The sequence below is a fragment of the Bubalus kerabau genome, chromosome 1 (assembly GCF_029407905.1).
Source record: "Bubalus kerabau isolate K-KA32 ecotype Philippines breed swamp buffalo chromosome 1, PCC_UOA_SB_1v2, whole genome shotgun sequence".
In the NCBI taxonomy this organism is placed as follows: Eukaryota; Metazoa; Chordata; class Mammalia; order Artiodactyla; family Bovidae; genus Bubalus; species Bubalus kerabau.
In genome coordinates this window covers 230,562,329-230,583,528 of record NC_073624.1, presented here as the reverse complement: position 1 = coordinate 230,583,528, position 21,200 = coordinate 230,562,329, and the positions used below count along the sequence as shown (strand labels likewise).

The 21,200-nt window shown below is 50.9% G+C and overlaps 1 protein-coding gene across 2 annotated transcripts in view; it reads right to left on the bottom strand.

Annotated features, from left to right (window-relative positions):
* TCOF1 (treacle ribosome biogenesis factor 1) overlaps positions 1–21,200 on the bottom strand; it is a 38,208-nt gene that overhangs the window by 16,772 nt on the left and 236 nt on the right. For both annotated transcript variants that reach the window (XM_055558577.1, XM_055558584.1), the window contains exons 2-16: positions 18,857–18,912; positions 15,922–16,070; positions 13,198–13,271; positions 12,197–12,383; positions 11,509–11,582; positions 9,595–9,825; positions 8,583–8,774; positions 8,153–8,386; positions 7,789–7,992; positions 7,489–7,671; positions 7,038–7,292; positions 6,758–6,949; positions 1,903–2,040; positions 1,524–1,709; positions 1,189–1,395 (exon numbers count right to left, since the gene is read on the bottom strand). In XM_055558577.1, the coding sequence (XP_055414552.1) occupies positions 1,189–1,395; positions 1,524–1,709; positions 1,903–2,040; positions 6,758–6,949; positions 7,038–7,292; positions 7,489–7,671; positions 7,789–7,992; positions 8,153–8,386; positions 8,583–8,774; positions 9,595–9,825; positions 11,509–11,582; positions 12,197–12,383; positions 13,198–13,271; positions 15,922–16,070; positions 18,857–18,912 (2,562 nt within the window). The remainder of the gene's footprint in view (positions 1–1,188; positions 1,396–1,523; positions 1,710–1,902; positions 2,041–6,757; positions 6,950–7,037; positions 7,293–7,488; positions 7,672–7,788; positions 7,993–8,152; positions 8,387–8,582; positions 8,775–9,594; positions 9,826–11,508; positions 11,583–12,196; positions 12,384–13,197; positions 13,272–15,921; positions 16,071–18,856; positions 18,913–21,200) is intronic.

Genomic DNA, 21,200 nt, shown 5'->3' with positions numbered 1-21,200 from the left:
TCCCTTCTACACGCTCCCATCTCCTCCCTGGGGAGCCTCTCTCCACTTTAGTGTCTAGCGAACCCCAGGTCTTCCTCCAAGCTCAGCTCAATCATCTCATCCACCCTCTCAGACACTCATTTTCCCAGCTCCATCAGGAACATGCTCCAGTAACCCCGTCACCTTGTCTCACCCTACAGACTACAAGTTCCTTGAGGGCAGGGCCAACGTCTTTCATGCCTTCATCTCTATCAACAAGACAGCATGCTCAGTAGTTGATCTGCTACACCAAAGGCAGAGAGGTTAGTGCTATGAGCACTTACACCTCTTGGTGCTTGTTTACTTGTGAAGAAAACATATATCTAGGAGGGATAGAGCTCAGCCTGGAGCAGGGATTGCCAGCTTCCCTTAAGGAATGGAAGATCTAGCCACACATGTCCATTAGGTCACAACTGGCTGGAGCCAAGAGTGACCATCTTTCTAGTTTGCCCTTGTTGCGACCACTCCCTCGGTCCCTCCTGACACCAAGGCTTCATGTCAGCTGCCATCTATCACCTCCACTAGGTCTGCACCACTCAAGTCATTTCCATCACATGTCTGGGCCCTGTGAGTCCTGGAGTCTGTCACCCTGAACTACAGGTTGTAGCCACTCCTACAAACAGACAGAGGAAAAATCATCCAGATAAAAGTTGGGTCCTCATTCCTTCTCTCTCCCCACTCTCTAGGCTTCACACTGAGCTAGAAGAACTCTCCCTTAGAGATACACATACCAACAGGAGGCCCCAGGCCCCATTGCCTACAGGATGATGGGGTGAGAGATTTGGCTTCCTCCCACCCCCCAGGGCCTCATGGTACCTACACCACATCAAAGCCCCCTCCTGGTTCTCTGACTGGGACATCCTTGAGGGCCTGGCCTGGCCTCCCACTGGGCTGGTGGGACCATGTGCGTTGTGGAGGCCTTGGCAGATATGGGAGTACCAAAGCCACCTTTTACTGGGGAGGCCCTGGTTTGGTGCAGGGCGGGGGTTATTTGCAGGAGGCTTTACCCAAGGAAACATGGGGGACAGCAGCTGGGGGAAAGGTCCCTGGAGGCAGAGCCTAAATCTGGTCTTGCTTCTTCACCTGGCCCCGAGCCCAAGTTTTGATGTGGGAGTAGGTGGCGGAGGCTTGGAGGCCCGGCACCACAGCTGCTTCCTCGTGAGGCCTCACCTGGGCTGGAGGTGCAGCGGCTGGCACGTCCCCGTCACTGTCCGACTCCTCCTCGCTACTGCTCTCCGAGTCCTCCTCCTGCCTCCTGGCCTGGGTGGCTGGGGGTCCTGCCTTCCCACGGGGTACCGGGGCAGCCCCTTTCTTGGGGGACGCCTTGGTGGGGGCTGAGGCAGTTCTGACCTGGGGGGTCTTTCCTGAGGGCTTCGCCTGAAGAGAAAGAAACAGGATCAGGAAAGGAGGGTTAGGAGACGGCTGGGGCACGTGCAACTGTGCTGTGGGTGGCTCCTGGTCCAGAGGACAAGCATGGGGCTGCTCTCCGACCCCCGGGGCCTCACCTGAGGAGGTGCCTCTCCCTCACTGTCCGACTCCTCCTCACTGCTCTCGGAGTCCTCCTGCGAGCCCTTGACAAGCCCCGGCTGGGCCTGGGCTGCTGCAGCCACTGCCTTCCCCACAGCCGGCACAGACACCTGGCCCCTCCCAGAGACGGCGCTACTCTGGGGGGTTCTCGCTGGTGGTTTTACCTGAATTGGGAGGAGGGAATGGTACTGAGGAAGGAAGAGGAAAGCACGGTTCCCTTTAGGTGAAACCTCACCCAGGGCACAGTTCTGGGGAGGTCACTCCCACCTGTGCAGGACCCTTGTCTAGGCTAGGGCCATTGCTTGGTCCTCCCCTCCATTCCACCCCAGCACCTCTTTTGGCTCTGGTCCTACTTGCCTTGGCTGGGGACCCCACTTTGGCTTGAGCAACAGCAAGGCCCCCCTTTCCAGGAGCTGGTGCTGCTGCTTTGGCTGAAGCCTCTCTGGTGGCAGAAGAGTTGGCTTTGGTCTGAGGGGTTTTCACTGAAGTCTTCAGCTGGAAGAAGAAAAGGGAATTAATTACATAAAGGACATAAGCAGTTAGCCAAGAATGCCGATTCTGGAGTCAGATGCCAGAGTCTGGATTCTGATTCCTCCAACAACACCTGTTTGAACCTGGGCAAATCATTTGACGTCACTGGACCTCACTTTCTTCCTCTGTAAAATGGGAATGAGGAAGGGTGAGGATGAAATGGGAGAGATCACAGTGCTTAACACAGTGCTGGCACACAATAAGCACTCCAACGCATTACTGTTGTGAGCACTTTTTCTTCGAGTTAGCTAAGCATAAGACTACCCTGAACAAAGGTTTCCCAGGCTCCCTTTCAGCTAGGTGGCCACGTGATTAGCTAATGAATCTAAGTCAAGCATACATTTGACTTTCTTACACATGTAGGAGATGTGTCTTCTTCCTTCCTGCTGCCTGGAATACTGAGGCAATAGCTGGAGCTCAAGCAGCCATCTTAGTCTATCAGGTAGAAGCCAGGTACTCAGGATGGCAGAACAAAAAGGAAAACCACTGTTGTCTGAGGTTTCTTCAGCTTAACCTAACCTTAACTGATGTCCAAGGAATCCCCTAAAAGTTTATCAGTGTCTCCAGCAAATACAGACCAGAAACTCAAGAGCAACAAAGAACAAAATCCTTAATAAGAGTGTGAAAGGAAACCTTGCTAATGTGAAATAGGATGAGGGATCTGGCAGCATCTCAAGGCCCATCTCATTCAGAGATGTCATCTGAGCAGAGATATGCCCCATAACTTGGCTTCCCTCATTTATATAAGACCAAGTGAAATTAACATTCATGAATCGAACAAAGAAACCAGACTAAAGCATAGCCTATGTGTGATGAAGAAAGGGGCTAATCAGCACAGAACTCAAATTATCAGAGGGGAGTAACATCTTTGACATAGACTTACAAAAACAAAAGACACCATGTCTAAGTTGCCCTAGTCAGTAAGTTTAAAAGGACTGAAATCACACAAAATATATTCTATAGCCACAACAGAATTAAACTAAAAATCAACAAAAAACAAATCTGTATTAATTCCATACATTTAGAAATCAGCCCACCCTTTTTTTTTCTGGTGCGTGGCCACGCTGCATAACATGTGAGATCTTAGTTCCTTAACCTGGGATTGAACCAGCCTCCCTGCAGTGGAAGCACACAGTTTTAACCACTGGACTGCCAGGGAAGTCCCTCAACACACTTCTCTTTTAAGATATTTACTTGTCTGCACTGTACCTCAGCTGCAGCAAGGAGGATTTAGTTCCTTGACCAGGGATTGAACCCAAGCCCCCTGCAATGGGAGTGTAGAGTCTCAGCCATTTGACCAACAGGGAAGTCCCAACCCACTTCTTAATAATCCATGGCTCAAAGAATAAAATTAAAAAGACAGTACTTTAAAATTCATGGGACAAAGCTAATACAGTCCTCAGAGGGAAATTTATTGTGTTAAATGCTTAAATTAGAAAGAAAAATCTAAAATTAAAAAAAAAATCTAAGATTCCATCTTAAAAGGCTAGAAAAGGAAGAGCATATCAACTCAAAGTAAGGGAAGAAATAATAAAGATCACTGGAAATTAATGAAATAGAAAACAGGAAAATAAGAGAAAAAAAAATCAATGAAGCCAATAGTTATTCCTTTGAAAAGAATGAAATTTGTAATTCTTTAGTTAAAGTGACCAAGTAATAGGACGGAAGACACAAATTACCAAAAATTATTCCTATGGATATTAAAAGGATATAGAGGAATATTATGAACAAATTTAAGCTAATCAGCTATACAACTGAGATGAAAATGGACAAGTTTCTAGAATGGCACAAATTATTAACTGTGCACAGGGTATTAAAAGGTACAAAATATAAACTAATTCGAATACACCAACATCAATTAGAGAAACTGACTGAGTCATTAAAAATCTTCACCCACATACACAAAAAGGCTAGGGCCAGATGGCTTTACTTATAAATTTGAATTGTGTTAAGAAAAGAAATAATACCAGTGCAACACAAACTCTGAGAAAATAGGTTTTATGAGGCAGGATCACACAATACCAAAGCCAGGCAAAGGAAACTACAGACCAATATTCTTTGTGAACACAAAACACAAAAATCCTCACAAATAATTCGCAAACCAAACTCAGCAACAAATAAAAAGGAGAATGCACTCTGACCAAGATGGATTTATTCCAAGAATGAAAGATTGATTTAATACCCCCAAAACAACTAATGTCATACATATTAACAAAAGAAAAAAAAACACTTTCATAAAGAAAAAGCACTTGACAAAAATCTAACTCCAATTCATGATAAGAACTCTCAACAGCTTAGAAATAGAAGGAAACTTCCTCAATCTGATAAGAAGCATCTATGAAAAACTTACAGTTAACATCACACAACAGAATGCTTTACTTTTAAGATTAAAATTAAGACAAGGATGTCTGCTCTCACCACTACTATTCAACCTTTTCCTGGAGGTTCTAGCCAGTCCAATAAGGCAACAAAAAGAAATAAAAGCTACCTAAATTAGAAAGGAAAAAGTAAAACTGTCCTTAATTTGAAGGCATGATCTGTATATAGAAAATCCTAAGGAATCTACAAAAGTCACTAGAACTGATAAGCAAGTATAACAATGTCACAGGACATAAGATCATATACCTCACAGATTCAGGCCCAGAAGGCACCACACCACTTATCTGGCCATTCATCAAACACTGAACATCTCTCCCCTGCCTTTCTCACACCAGGGCTATCTTTCTATTCATGGCATTTAAATTATGAATCATCTCCTTTCTGAGTCTTTGGCACATTTGGTTTTCCAGAACCCATCCTCTGACTGGTAATTTGTTTGTTTTGAACTTCAGTTTCCTCAGTGGACGGTTTACTTTCAGCTGGCTGCGTATCTCTGAGCAGATCAATTTCTGACCTCAGCAATGCTGAAAACACGATTAGAAACCAGTTAATATGTACAGCACTGAGGGTGAGGCCAAACAAGTACTATCTCATTTAATCCTCATAACAACCTCGCAACAGAGGCAGTTATTACCCTCATCCCTTGGATGAAGGTGAGGAAAAGAAGTTGGCCAGTAAGACTCCTTTTATCAGTCCTGCTTGTTTTCGCAGAGGCTCGTCAGACCTCCTGAAGTTAGGAAAGACAGTTTCGTCTGAAAGAGCACCAGGCTATAAGGCTAGGCCCCTGGAGAGGGACTGGCTGCTCTTTTTGTCAACCCAAGAGAATACAATGCCCCAAAATATGACTATGGCTGTGGCTGGAAAAGTTGCGGTAAAGATGTAGCAGAAGGGGACTTCCCTAGCAATCCAGTGCTTAAGACACTGCACTTCCACTCCAACTGCATGAGTTTGATCCCTGGTTGGGGAACTAAAACCCCACAATGCATCTTAGCCAAAAAAAACCAAAACCTTAGTAGAAGGAAGTGGGAAAGGCTTTGGAGTCAGGGGCTGGTGGGGCTGGATCAAATTACCAAACAACTCCACTACGCTCTCATTTCCTTATCCAGAAACCAAAGCAAATGAACACTGTCTCATGGGACAGGTGGAAGGCTCAAATGCAAAGACTTAAGTGATGTGCTTAAGTGATCAGCACATTGAAACTTTTAAGGCACTAGTCAAATGTGTCTGTAGCTTGGAAAAACAGAATAGGAGCCTATTGAGCTGAGACTCTGCGAAGGCCAAGAATAGCTTAAAAGTTCAGTAAAGGAATTACAGGACCTTGGGTCCCACAAGATAACAGTGACAGCAAGACAAAAAACATTCACAGAAATGTGTACTCTGGCACAGGGAAACAAGAAATGACTAATTTGTTAGTGAAAAAAAGAGAGACAATTAAAAATAATAAACGGTGGGTGGGTGAGTGAGCAGGGAGTGAGCTATCTTCACTTCTCCCCACTTTCCCAGTCTGGAAGACAACTCTTGAGTCTGCTCCCTCAAGGGAAATGGATGAGAACTTGCTGTGTGCAAGCCCCTTGGCTGGATGTGACAGGTAAGAGCTCATCAAATTCAACTCTGTGCAGGTGGATTTCCAATTTACAGAGGAATAAACAGAGGCCCTGATGGATTATAGCACTTGCTAGGATGCGGAGCTAGGACTTGAACCCAGGCAGCCCAGCTCCAAACTTCCCACCACTTGCCATTCACATGGTCTTCCCTAGTGAGCCCACCAGAATGCTCTGCTTGGGGAACTCAAAAAGCCAGGCACTCTCCTGGCTTCCACACAGGCTGGTTTCTCTGTCTGGAAAACTCCACGTCACCTGGCCAACTCTTTCGCCCACAGTTTAGGTGCCACTTCATCCAAGAGATCTTCTCTCCTGAAAAGGCCCTAGATACCATCGTCTGCCATGCTCTGGGGCCTAGGTACACACCCTCCATCTCAACCCTGTCATACATGCTGATACAATCTGTGTACACATCCATGTCCCCCATCTAGGCTGGGAACTATGACAGCCAGGGCCTAAGGAACCCCAGACAGGATGGACCTGGCAGACGGAGTACTCAACAGAGCTGGTGTAAAAAGAAATCTCAGTGGGAGCTCAAAAGGCGATGAAGGAGACCCTGGAGCTTGACCCTGCAGTTCTTATAGGCAGAGGAGATGAGTGGAAAGTGCGGAATGAGGCTGAGCTGAGGGTGCCGCTCAGGCTTCTGCATACCAGGGGCAAAGGCAGCCCCAGCCCACCCTCAGCCCCGTCCCAGGCCTCACCTGTGCGGGAGTTGCAGCCGCTTCCTCACTGTCCGACTCCTCACTGCTCTCTGAGTCTTCCTGCACCTCAGCCTTGACCTGTGCCACTGCAGGTCCTGCCTTCCCAGGGGGCCCTGGGGTGGTCCCTTTTCCTGAGGGCTTGGTGGGTGGTGAGGCAGCTTTCACTGGGAGGGTCTTCCCTACAGACTTCAACTGGAATGACACAGAAGAGAGGACTATCACAGGGGCCAAAGGACCAATGAGGGCCGGCCCTGACCCAGCCAAATGAACTTGGTCTCACCTGTCCCCCTGCTGCAGCAGGAGCTGTCTCCTCCTCGCTCTCGGACTCCTCGCTGCTTGAAGAGTCCTTCTCTGGCTTCTGGGTGTGCCTGACTATGGCTGGGGATGATGCGCAGGTGGGCATACTCACTGCTGCTGCTGTCCGGGGGGCTGGTGTGCCGACTTGCACTGGGGGGACCCTGGCAGATGTGGGTGTAATGGGGGTGCCCTTCCTTGGGGAGGCCTTGATCTGAGAAGTTTTCACAGCTGATTTTGCCTGAGGGGACACATAATTCAGAAGCTCGAGAAGGATCTTGGACTCAGAGCCCCCATGTGCTCAGGGCTGGAGCTCACAGCCATCCTTCCCCACAGAGCCCCGACAGCCATCCTTCCCCACAGAGCCCCGTAGAGCTGACTGGTCGGCGGGGGCAGTTAAGAGTCAGGCCGTGCAGCCGCCCCTCCCGAGACCCTACCTGGGCTGGAGTCTTGGCTATAGGAGCTTCGTCCTCACTGTCTGATTCCTCCTCACTGCTCTCCGAGTCTTCCTCGGCCCTTTCAACTTTGACCGGGGTGGTTGCAGGCCCGGCCTTCTGAGGGGGCCCCTTGGTGGGACCGGAGGCAGGTCTGACCTGGAGGGCTTTCCCAGAGGACTGTGCCTACAGTGAGACACAGAGATGGAGAGGGTCACCCAGTCCAGGGAGTGGAGGTGGGGGAAGGGGAGGGGGCTTCCGGCACTCAGCAGGAGAGACAAACCTCACAGGCAGAGGACTCACCTGGGCTGAGGTCCCTGCCTTCTGCATCTCCTCCTCGCTGTCCGACTCCTCCTCACTGCTGCTCTCTGAGTCCTCCTGCTTCCCGTCCTGGGCGGCCACAGACCTTGCCTTCTGAGGGAGCGCTGGGACCGTGCCCTTTGCCGAGGGTCCTGCACCCGTGGCTGAGGCAACTCTGACCTGAGAGTTTTTCTCCAAGGGCTTTGCCTGGGAGTGACAAAGGACAGGACAGGAGGCTTAGCAGGGAACGTGTGAGGTAAGACAGGAGGGGAGGAGGGCAAACAGAAGTTCTGGAACAGAGGACAAGAGGCCCACAGGGTCTCTGCAGGCGACTCCCAGGGCTGGGCTGGGCATCCTCCAGCCTCACCTGAGCCAGGCTTGTAGTCTGCCGCATGGCCGTGGGCACCTCGCCCTCGCTGTCTGATTCCTCGCTGCTGCTGCTGCTGCTCTCCTCCTCCTCCTGCTTCCTGGGCTGGGCTTGGGTGGCTGCAGGCCCTGCCTTGCCAGGGGGTGTTGGAGGGGACCCTTTCTTAGGGAAAAACACCTGGATGTATGGTGCGGAGGCAGCTTTAACCTGGGGGATCTTCCCAGAGGGCTTTGCCTGGAGAGAGAGAAACAGAATTAGGGGAGAGAGCACAGACGGTGGACTCGAGGAAACAGGAGAGCAGATGGGGTCAAAGACACCACAGACTCCATGTGGCCCTGTATGTGGCTGGGGCACGTGGAGTGGGCGAATCAGCCCTCAGAAGACCTCCTGGGGTGGGTGCCAGCTCCGGGGCCCTCTCTCCAGGTCCCACCTGCACTGGGGTCTTGACAGCTTGTGTCTCCTCCTCGCTGTCTGACTCCTCGCTGCTGCTCTCCGAGTCCTCCTCTGGCTTCCCTAAGGGCCCTGCCTTCCCAGGGGGTGCTGGGGTGGCCCCTTTCCCAGGGGTCCCCTTGGCAGGACTAGGAGCAACTCTGATTGGGACGGTTTTCTCCAAAGCCTTCACCTGGTAAAAGAGAAAGCATGGTTTGTTCATTTCTTTCTGAAAACTCTCTTGTGATGTCTTAAGAATAAAGCCTGAGCCCTTAGTGAGGCTCATGAGACCCCTTGCTTCTCTCCCCACTCCCTGCTTTGACTGACACTCCAGCCAGTGTGACTGACCAGCCAGATGGCCATATCTCCTCATTCCTGGGGCCCTCATACCCGCTGTCCATCTCACCTGACCACCAATGCCTCATCCCCTGGGTACCAGGTAAGATACCAGTTCCTTATACTAGTTTTCCGTGATGGCCAGGGTGGATAGGCTCCTCACCTGGGCAGGCTCAGGGCTCTAAGGGCCTTTTACCACCAGTCTGACCCCTCATCCTTGCTGCTCTCTGATTCCAACAGTTTCCCAGTGCCTCTGGTTTTCCCTTAGGACATGCCTAGCTGCAGCTCTGGCCACCCATGCAAGAAGGAGGTCCTAGCAGATGGAATAGAGCTGGATTTCTGTTTGCTAACAAGCCATGATTTGGCCTGAGAAGCCGGAGGGCCAGGTAACTAAAACTTCTCAAGTTCCTTCACAGCAGGACCAGCTGGGACAAAGAGAGCAGCCTGTTTACTAGACAGGGGAACTGAGGGGAAGGGGGTGGTGGGCGGGGTTCTTCCCTTTGGGCAGGAAGGGCAATTTCCAGAAGCAGCTGAAGCAGAGTCAGGTGACCTTGCCCTTCACCTCCCAGAGCCCCGCCTCCCTCTCCTCAAACTCCAGGGCCAGTGTCCTTTGGCAGCGGAGGTGCTCTTTACACAGCTGCCCGGAACCGGAGAAGCAGGCCTCCCTTGTGCCTCACCTGTCTGGGTGTCCCTGCAGGGGCCTCCTCCTCACTCTCGTCGGACTCCTCGCTGCTCTCTGAGACCTCTTCTGGCTTCTTGGCCCTGCTGGCTGGGGTCACAGCACCGCCTTTGACTTGGGGTGTCACAACCCCTGCCTTCCCTGGAGTTGGGGCTGCACTTTTTCTCGGAGACTCCTTGACTGCAGTGGCTGAGGCTCTGACCTGCAGTGGTTTTACTGCCGCTTTCGCCTGGAACAAGAGCATGGGATCAGAGAATAACCCTGTCTACCACTGAGGAGTGTAAGATGCTTCATAGTCTGTAACGCTCTGTCTTAATGTCATCTCGTTCCCAAACAACTCCCTAAGATACCACCTTTAGACCCATTTTCCAGAAAAAGACAAAAGGTTCAGAGAGGTTAAACCACTAATGCTGATAGTAAGGGACAGAGCGCTCAACCACAAACCTCCTCTACCACCTGGCACACAGGGCTCAGTGGAGGGGCAGCCTCTCGCAAGCAGGACAGCTCATACTTGTCTACCCCTCCAAATATTAACAGTGTCTGATCATGGTGGCTACCACAAGGGCCAAGAGGCCAGGCCCTGAGCTCTAGTCTTGGCACCAGCCTGCTGAGATTCCTGAGGCACACTCCCTCCCTCTCTGGGCTCTGGTCCACTGAAGCTGTGTGTTTGGCTGCTGGCTTCCAGGGCCAGGTGTGTGCCCCTTCCCTTGACAGAGCCTGGAGATGGAAGCCCAGGGTACCTTTATAGCTGGCTGTAGCTGGGGCCCAAAGGTGGGATGGAATGTGAGAAGCAGCCCGCAGTTAGGGCTGCATCTTCAGGGGTTACTGGCTAAGGTGGGAAGGGAAGGTAGGAAGCGCCATGGGTACCAGGTCAATTTGATCCCCGAATCCTATCGTTCTCTCTCCCCATCTCTCTGCTGGGTGCCCTGGTGCCAGCCTTCAGCATCTCCTGCCAGCATCACTCCAACAGCCCCCTCAACCATCTCACTGCATTTATGAAGCACTGTCCTCCAACCCAGGCCACAACCAGCGATGTTTTGGAACCATAAGTCAGGCCATCTCACCTGTGTGCCTGCAACCCTGTAATGGCTTCCCACAGCCCCCAGGACAAAACCCAAACTTCTCTCAGTGGTCCTCATGGTCAGGCACTGATCTGGCCCCTGCCTCCCTTGGACTTCATCTTACATCACTTTCCCCTTCATTCATGAAACTGTGGATTACTGTTCCTGAAAAGCACCAAATCTGCTGTGTGTCCATCCCTGCCATGCTGTCCCTCTGCCCGCATCGCACCCCTGGTTACTGCCCCTCATGGCTTTCTGCGTTTTCCGTTCATACCAACCATCACCACTGCAGTTAAATTTCTGAGGGTCTCTTTCACTCCCCCACGGTAGCAGGAACCTGCCTGCCACTTGGAAGGTGTACGCTAAGGAATAACCTGCAGGGACTCCAGGCCACAGTTCACAAAAGAGACAAGGCCACGGACTTCCTCAGGCAGTGCTGAGACCCAGAACCTCCTCAGCAGCCTGACCCCAGACAGCCACACTCCTGACCCCATGGCCTTTGCTTGTGCAGCTTTTCCTGCTCAAACACTCATGCCCCGACATGCCCACCCAGTGGAGCCCCCTGTGCATCAGGCCCTGGTCCCGTGCCGCCTCTCCCAGAAAGTCTGCCCCCACCTCACAGGTAGGATGGTGTCTCTCCCCACCAACTCCAGGCCCTCTTCCTGCCCAGAGCACAGTGAAAATCTGGCTCCCAACCTGCCCAGGCTCAGCCTTCCAGCTCCTGGTCACCCCAAAACACCCACTGAACGGGGAGAGGTGACACCGGTACCACTGGGAGGTGAGGCCTCTGGCCAGGCCCCGGGAGGGTTAGAGGTTTGCAGAAGGCCACTCTGAGGGTGGGTGGCAATTACCTCCAAGTCTGTCTCATCACTCGAGCTGGTGGTATCCTCACTGGAGCCGTCAGCCTGGTCGGCGGATGCCATTCCTGAGGGATAAACAAGGCGGGGACTGAGGGCCAACCCTTTATAGACCCGCCTGCCTCCTGTTGGCACCCTCCATGCCAATTACTCAGGGCCAGGTATGAGTACTGCCCCCTCCCCCCATGGAAGACGAACAGCTGAGGGGCATACCACACTCCCCCCAACTCTGCTCCTGCACAGCTGAGGGGCTGGTAAGAGGTGTAACAATAGGTCCTAACACACAAGCGCCAGCACCTGGGGGCTTAGAAAACCTCCTTACCCATCACAGGGCAGCAGGCAGAGCAAATGCCTATTTTACATGCAATACAGAGGCAAACCCAGGCCTCTCGGCTTAGCGTCTAAGCCTCTGTGGAAGGCGCTGGCCCCCACCTGAGAGCAATAAACCAGAAAACACTCCAACCCCACCCTGGCTGCTCACACTCCCTCAGCAAAGCCTGAGGTGTCCCTGCAGCACATTCTCTCACCCAGGGGAGGGGAAAGTGGCCTGAGGCGGGGGTCCTCGCTGTCATGGAGACAACCGCCTGAATTCCAGAATGTCCCAGGGGCCTGACAAAGCAGTGCCCAGGTCTGCCTCCCCAGCCCGCCCTAGGGCCTGGCCCTAGAGGTTGGGGCTCCTCACCAGGCGTGGCGGCGGTTCTGAGGGCTGACACGCTGCCCTCCTCCTCGGTTTCTGACACCAAGACAGCATTTGCTGAGGGCCCCGTTGTCTTCTGGGGTGACTTCCCAGTGAGGAGGTGGGCCACTGCCTTTCCCGGGGCAGGGTGTGTCGTGGAGTTTACCGTCTTACTGGCTTTCGTGGTCTTTGCCTACAGAGAACAGGAGTGACAGCCACTGGGTATGGTCAGGTGGATAAGAGCACAGACCACATCAGCTCCCACCTCTGCCACTTCCCAGACCCGTGAGCTTGGGCACATGACCTCCCTGAGCCTCTGTTTCTTCATCTTTGAAGTTATGGCTTCATCACCAACCTGTGGCCAGTCAACGGGGGGCTGAAAACGGTACCTCCCCTCGCAGAGGTGTGAGGTGAATTACAGTTCTTAGGACACAGCAGTTTTGCTAAGCGGTAAGTAGCAATTTATTGTGGATGTTATCATGGCCTTGTGATTATTTCTACGTTTTTTTTTTTGCTAATGCTCCAGTCAGTATCAGGGACACAGTCCTTTACATGTCTGAGACACTGCTTTGAGGATGACCAGAAAATGATATTCTGCCTTCCAAGTAGTTTCCAGTCTAGAAAATGTTTCTCGAGCTTTCAAAGCCACAAGTGTCTTTTTTGCTATGGTGTCTCCACTGCCTCACGTAGTACTTGGAACATAACTGTATTGGTAATGACTCGCTGAATGAAGAGCTGAATGCAGGACCGGAGGAAAGGGGCCGTCTACCCCAGGTATGTAAGGTGCCCAACAGCTCACAGCAGTAGGCACCATCACCATCTTACAGACAAAAACCTGAGGGCTGGAGAGGTGCATGGAACACACCCTGATCACACAGCTGGTGACTGAGATCTGAATCCAAGCTGGGCAATTACCCACAACCCAATTCTTCTCTGATGCCAGGGAACGTGTCCTACAGGGCACCTCACCTCCCATGGGTGACAGCCTGGAAGATGGTCCCACTCACCTTGGCTTTTTCTTTCACATTTGAAGATGAAACTGTCCCTGTGACTGAGGAGTTGGTAGCTGCTAATCTCGGGGCTGCAAGACACAAATACTCGTTGGGTAAGCCAGACCAGCCTTTTCTCAGGGAAGAAGAAAGGTTTCAGCTCACATAACAATTCAATTTGTATGGGTACCTGGTGTTGGCGTGAGATTTGAGGCTGAGCCTGGACTGAGGAAGGGCTCAGTGGTGCTCAACCACATCCCCCAGGAGCAAGAGAGGAGAGTGGCGACATGAAAGTCGGCTGACTGCATCCCCAGTGGGGTCCCAACTCCCTGGAGGCTCGAGATACCGAGGGCCCCAGAGGAAAAGGGATTGGCTCCCAGACCTACTGCATACTTCCCTGGAGGCCCAAACAACTCCAGGGGTGCCATTCCCACAGGCTACCTGCCACAGTGCAGCCCCGAACGCCACTTAGCAAGACAGGGGCAGGTCATGCAGCCCCAGGTCCACAGAGAAAGCTGCTCGAATTTAAACCATTTCCCAGTGGGTGGGGAGCTGAACTACACAACTGGAATCTTGTTAGATGTCGGTTTCCAGATCCTTGTTGCCTTGATACCAGGATACTGTCTCCTTTGAGCTCAGGTTAGGGAAAGATTTCTAATGTATGCTGTGAAATAAAGAAGATGCTGTTGGGGGCTTCCCTGGCGGTCCAGTGATTAAGAATTCGCTTGCCAATGCTGGGGACACAGGTTCAGTCCCTGGTCCGAGACGATTCCACATGCCACAGAGCACCTAGGCTTATGCACCACAACTACTGAGCCAGTGCCCTACAGCCTGTGCTCTGCAGTGAGAAACCTGTGCAACCAAACAAGAGTAGCCACCCCCTCACCGCAACTAGAGAAAGCCTCGAGCACAGCAAGGAAGACAAAAGACAAATGAATAAATAAAGCCAAGAGAAAACAAGCGTTGATTAGGTTAAAAATACGATGCTGTTGAGAGGAATGACATGATCTAATTCTTTTCCTGACATTTAATTCCATCTCTCTTCATTTTTTTTTCCAATTTATTGGCTGAGCTGGGTCTTTGTTGCTTTTCTCTAGCTGCAGAGAGCAGGGCTACTCTCCGGTTGTGGTATGTGGGCTTCCCATTGTGGGGGCTTCTCTTGTTGCAAAGCACACGCTCTAGAGCACAGGTTCAACAGTCATGGTGCATGAGCTTAGCTGCTCCGTGGCATGTGGCATCTTCCCGGACCAGGGACTGAACCCATGCTTTTTGCACTGGCAGGCAGTCTCTACCACTGAGCCACCAGGAAAGCCCTTTCTTGATTTTTAATTATGGAACATTTTAGGCCCATTCATAAGTACCGAGGAAGAGGACTAAGCCACCCAGCCCCAACCATTATCAACTTGTAGCCAATCTTATTTCAACTGCGCCCCTCATTCATCCATCCCCAGTGAGTATTATTCTGAAGAATACACCAGACATTGTATCATGTTGCCCAACAATATTTCAGCAGGTTTCTCTCAATGAGGACTCTTAAAAAGTATAATTGTAATTCCATTATTACAGCTTAAAAAATTCATTAATATTGAGTAACCAGTCAGTAGGCAGTTTTACAGCTTTTGTTTCAAGTAGTTTGTAGGTATGGATGTAGGCCTGTATGGATGTCTATCTGTTTGAGTGCAGATGCAAAAGGGAGTGTCGGCAGCATCGTCAGGCTACCTTCCAGGAGATGCATTTAGGGAGAGGAAAGGGAGCAGGCAAGGGGAACAGGAAACCTCCCACTTCTCTTCTGTATGTTTTTGTAGAGTTCACAGCGAACTTGTTTTGCATTATAATTTTCAAAGATTAAGCAAAGTATAAAATACATATTCAGTATGATTGCCAATATTTGAAAAAAACATGCTCAGGAAAAATAAATGGAAGAATAATTTGCCAAATTATACGTGGCCAAGAATATGGGTAATTTTCCCCTACCTCTCTCAAAAGTCATTTTCACATATTCTATAATGAATATAATGAAGCCTGTATTTCTTTTACAATTAGAAAATGTATTTAAAAATTAAGAAGTTACCTTCTATGTAAGTAAAAACCAATACTGCAAAGAAGAACGGTAATTCTTCTATGGAGCTGTGACCACTGTTGGTTAAAGCACAAACTACCCGGAGAATGGGGGGAGGAGGGGCTGTGAAGGCCTCACGGGGGACCCCTGCCAATGCACCGGAACCAGAGTGCCTGGGACAGCGTGCAGGTGCTAGACCTGCTCACTTCAGACGGGCAACTGCTGAAACAGCCCGAGCACACAGAAGAGGGGCCCGCCGGCTGTCGGCTCTGAAATCTCTCTAGCAGCTCTTCTGAAAATGTGGGCTGCTTTTCTGGTTTTACCAGAATTATCTGGAAGGCTTAAAAAAAATGCAGTTCCTGAACTGGAGAGACTGACTCTACATGCCTCTAGACTCTAAGAGCCCATTAATGTTTTTGTTCACCACTGAATTCCTAGCACCTGGGACACAATGTCTGGCCCAAAGGAAGGGCTCAAATCAAGACTGAAATAGGTATGTGGGGCTCTTACAACCTTCCCTTTAAAAGGACCTGGTCCTCCGAGGGCTCATGGAAGGTGAAGCTGGAGGTGGACTCTCCCTTGGAACAATCCAATATACAACAGCCTGTCCCCGAGAGGTGCAGGGTACTGTACTGAGCCCCCAGCTTGGACAAGGGGGCCCTCTCAGCACCCAGGGCTCTTACTGGGTTTGGTGGTTTTGGCTTCTGCCTCCTCCTCTTCCTCCTCCTCTTCCGAGCTCTCTGAGCTGCTGATAGGGTCTGACACACGGCTCCTCTTGGCCTGTAAGGCCGCATCTTCCTCTGCCTTCCGTTTCCGGCCAATCTCCGAAGTTCTGCAGGACAAGGGTGACTGGCAAGCTCAACCAGGGGGCAAGGACAACCCTAGGAGAGTTGAAAAGGAAGACCTCCCACATCCTCCCTGACCCCAAAGGGAAAGTGTATAAAGAGACTTTAAACAGTGATGAAACAGAGTGCAGAAAGTTTCGTGTTGTGCATCTTCACTCATTTCATTGTATTTTTACAGTTTATTCATCTCCAAACACTCAGGAAGGGTGGACAGTATTTTCTAACAGCAGCTAAGAGTCACAGAGCTCTAAGTGCCGGCACTATATACACTTCACAGAACCATCCAGGGTCCTCCTTCCTTCAGGACTTGTGGCACCCACAGTCACCTCCTCTTGGAAGACTGCCCAGGTCCCTGTTGTCCCTCAGGCCTCAACTGCAGCACAGGCTTCTTGGAGAGGCCCTCCCCGGTCACCACTGTCCTCTAAGATATTCTCTGCCCTGTTTCACTTTCTTAAGAGCACTTTTCTCTCTCTCGTTATTTTACTCACTTCCTACTTGATGCCCCCACTGCATGCCTGGGGAGGGGAGGGCTGGCAGAACCTTTTCCAGCTCACTACAGTACCTAGAGTACCTAGCCTAAGTCTCACGGCTAAGTGACCTGCCCAGAGTCACAGTCCGGGGCTCTGGGGAGGATAAGCACCCAGAATTTTAAAGCGTCACTTCCTCTAGCCCAGCCTCCTGCCTGAGGGGTCGCTATCTGTGTGCCACACTCTCCCTGTGGGATCGACGTCGCTCTGCCAGTTTGGGATGCGCTGCCTGGCTCCCTTGTTCCCAGGGAGGCCACTTGTTGGGAAATCTTCTGCATAAACATGTTTCATTTATCACATGTATAGGTTCACTCTGCCTCTCTTCTCCCCGTAGAATGTAACTTTCACAGGTGCAGAGATTTTTCTCTTCCAGTTTGTTTCCAACTACATCGAGAACAGTTCTGTCGCAGAGTAGGCGCTCACTAAACAGAGGCGAGTAGAGGGCTAATGCCTCCACTGGCCAGGTTTAGCACTTTATTTCCTATTATTATCTTAATTTTACTGAAGGAGACAGACTTGGGGAGATCAAGTTTGTCCAAGGTCACACAGCTGGGTTTGAATCACCAGGTTAGGCTGGCTCTCGTGGGTGTGAGGTCCTTGTCCAAGTCAGTAGCCCTCATCCAGAGAAGGGGCTGGTGGTAGGGGAGGGCATGTGGGTGGCTCAGTGAAGCAGTTCTCCGGGGCAGGAAGTGCTGCACTAATAGTCAGACACCTGGGCACATGGAAGAGGAAGTAGAGGGTGTACCCTGTGCTCGCCTTAGCAGCAGAGGAGAGCCAAGAACTGAGGGCTGACAGGGCTTGCAAAGACCTTAGCTCTCTACTGGAAGCTGGGATCCCTTCTCTACCATGCCCGCTTTTGCTTACACACCTCTGATGACAGGGATCTCACCACTCTGCTGTAGCCCACCTGAGTTTTGGACAGCTTTGATGACCCACTGCTTTTATTCAGAAGCTGACACTGGTCTTCCTAAAGCAGGTTCGCATGGGTCCCACTTCAGTCTCTCAGGCCCCAGGGAACACTCCACTCCCTTTGTCTCCTAACATGTGCAGATAGTGGTCCCTCCACTGCCCCTCTGCCATCTCTTTTCCACCCAGACAGTTGCGTATTCACTATCATTCCTCATGGGTCACACTGCAGGTCCTTCACTCCCGTAGCTGGCTGTGGTCAGGCCAGTTCACTGAGGGAACAATTATGCCCTCCTTCATTTTCAAACCATTCCTCTGTTGATAGTCCTTGGATTATCCCCCTCCTTATTTTGCATGTTTCACAGGCATTTCACATTCAACATGTCTTTGAAATCTTTCTCTCCATGTTGGGTTCCTTCCATTCAAGCGTACAAGTCAGACACCTGGGAGTTGACTACACTGCTTCTCCAAACTCTCTGCAGACCCTCATCTCATCCTCTAGTTTTCCTGCAAACGGTCTCCCTCCCATGTTATTCCTGCCTCAAGCCCCATCAGCTCTTGTCTGGAGGCCGATATCCACAGCCTACCCAGTCGAGCCAGTGATCTCACTACTCTCCACTTCACGCTTCCATGGCTCCCAGGGCTCCTGGGGCAAAGACACAGCTTCTCCGCGTGGGTGGTCAGGCCTGTGATGGGGCGGTCCCTGATGACGGCCCAGTCCCGTCTGCACTGCACTGCATTCACAGGCCTCAGACCAGCAGCTCCCTCTGCCAGCTACACTCCATCAGCCTTTCCACACCTATTGCTGAGTTCACTTCCCCATTCCCTGCAGTTCTCAACTCAAAGGTTACCTCAAGGAAGCCACCCCTGAACACCTAATGAGGTGAGGCTAACCTATTCAGGCAGTTTTGGCCCCAGGCACCTCTTTTTCATAATCCTCACCACCACTGTAATTTTATACTCATTTGTCTCATTCTCTGTGGCATGCTTACCTCCCCGACTCCAATGTTAGCTCCAGGAAAGGAGCCACCATGCATGTCTCACTCACGACAATATCTCTGTACTGAGAGCCTGGCATTCAGTAGTTACTCAATAAATGCGCATTGACTGAATGAATAACAAGCTGCCGAGAAGCTCTTGTCCTGCAGAGACACTGCTCAGAGCTCTCAGTGTCCTCTCTACTACCAGAGAGACACCCGTATCTGTGGCGTAGCTTCCTAGAGGTGATAATAGTATCTACAGTGGGTTATGGGGACAGATCTTAAACCAGATTAGTAGCTGATTTCATGCTGAGAGCTTGGGGTGTCCCTCCTACACTCCCTCAGCCCCATTAGACTTACTGTTGCCAGTGTGTATAGATGTCCAGAAGGGTTACAGGCTGACTCAGGAAAATTTTCTGCAGAGAAGCAAAGAGAAAGCAGCAATTAACCCTCCTGAGTACAGCAAGGTTCCTCCTTGGGCCCCACTCTCATGACATCATGATCCACAGAAAGATGGCTGAGAAGGGGGTCTTTCTGCTCTGGGCAATATGTCTGTTCGGCCCTGCCAGGACCACCCAAACCTTTCAGAGACACGCAGGGCAAGTACTTCCAACTAAAACCTTTTAGGACAATATTCTTGTGAGAAGTACCTTTGACAAAGTGGGAATATTCCAGGCTAGCATTTATCCAGCCCCCAGCCTCCCTGTCACTCTCCAGGCTTAGGTGCCACAAGACAGGGCTTTTTCCACCCCTGACCTTTCAAAAGTCAGGCTGGTCAATCTCCCCAGGCAGTACGAACCACAGACTAGACACCCATGCTGTCTGCTCACCCACTGGGCAGAGACTGGAACCAAACGGTGCCATTCCTTTGGTAGAAGCAAAGCCCTTTGGAGCCAAGATCAGAAATCTACTCTCTCTGCAAATGTCAAGAACCTGGGATGTCAAGTGCCCCAGGGAGGCTGAGTGAGTAATGCAGGGCCCAGGGATTTAGGCAGAGTGGCCAGGAGGGTGCATCTGGGGTCAGGCAAAGAGAATTTGTTAACTGGAGAGTCTACTGTCTTCAGCTCTTTAAACTTGCAGGTTCTTTTTTTATATGGGGATAACAGTAGTACCCATCTAAGATGCTGCTCTCAGGCCTGAAGGAGACAATCTACAATAGTAACTGCACAGCACAGCAGCCAGTAACATTCAGACTGTAACTGAGTGACTGAAAGTGTCAGTTTCATTTTCCTTGGCCCCAGGCACACTGGCCCTCAAATCTGTCAGGGGACTCCGCCCCCATCGGGGCTGGCTGTTCTTTCTGTCTCGAATGCTCTCTCCTGCCAACTATATGGCTCACTCCTTCACTTTCTTCAGGTCCTCGCCCAAACTCACCTTCTCATTCAGGTTTCATGACCACCCTATAGATAATTTAACTCTGACATTCCTTATCCCTTCTACCTGCCTTATTTTTACAACTAGCACCTACCATCACCCCACACACTGTATCATTAACTAAAAAAAAAAAAAAAAAAAAAAATTCAGTCATTTGTCTGTTCCTGCTGGAATATATGCTTCATAAGGGCAGGATTCTTTCATCTAGGCAAATACCCCAAAGAAGATAGGTACTCCCTTTTGTTGCCTGTAGCTGTTAAGTGATATAACTGAAGAAAAGCTACAGAGGTCCAAAGATTGGGAAAAGCAGAGATGATGTCTTATTTGTCATCCTTTAGTCTCTCCCAGAGGTCCTGAGAGCAAGTATCATGGCCAGAGCCTGCCAGAGAGACACCAACTAATCAAGTCAACAGCCACCACACCAACTTAACACCTTCCAGTGGCTTACCACTACTTTACCAAAACCAAAGGAAGCCCGCTTCCTGCCTCTGTCTCCCCAGAGATCTCTGCCATCCTTGAACTCCACACTTCAGTCATAAGAAACTTTCTGGCGGCCAGTACATATGCAACACTTTGCATTCTTACTTGGAACATCCACTTCCTTCTCTCAGATCTCAAAGCAGCATTCACTTCCTCAGGAAAGCAGGTCTGGATATGCCTGACTAAGGCAATCTGCCATTCCTGTCTTAGCACCCTATGCTTCTCATTCTTGGCAGTTGATGCAGTGTTGACTGCACAGTTACTTTTGCGGTCCTTTGATTTATGTCCATCTCCCCTAACAGATTTAGCCTGTAAACTCTAATTAGTGAGCCCAGGGACCCTCCTCACTATTCTATCACCAGCACCCCCACTGCCAGATTAACAGCTGCTAGAGGAATGGATGAGGTAAGAATGACTACACCACGAGTTCAACTCCCAATCAGTACAGAAAAGCTGCCTCGGGCTTGCGCTCCAGCTCAGTTTAGTAGCTTCAGGCCCTTCTCGGGGCGCTCTTTCGCTCCTTTCAGGGCTGGTAGCGGTCCTCTCCTCCGACTCGCAGCTACCTTTTCGCCCTAGGGGGCCGCGCCGAGCCACGTGGCCCGACACTTCGAAATTTTAAATTGTCGCTCCCGGAAGGGGGTGGAGGTAAGGGGCGCGGGAATTATAAAGCCCAGAGCGTCCGGTCTCACGTCCCGGCCCGCCCACTCCACAGATAAGGAAACTGAGGCCCAGAGGAACTGGGAGCCACAGAGGTGCGGGGCAGAGGTTGAGGCCCCTTAGGCACCCCGGGCCGCGTCCCAGAGCACAGTGGGATCCGGTATCTGGGCGCCCGCAGGCCGCCAGAGGAAGA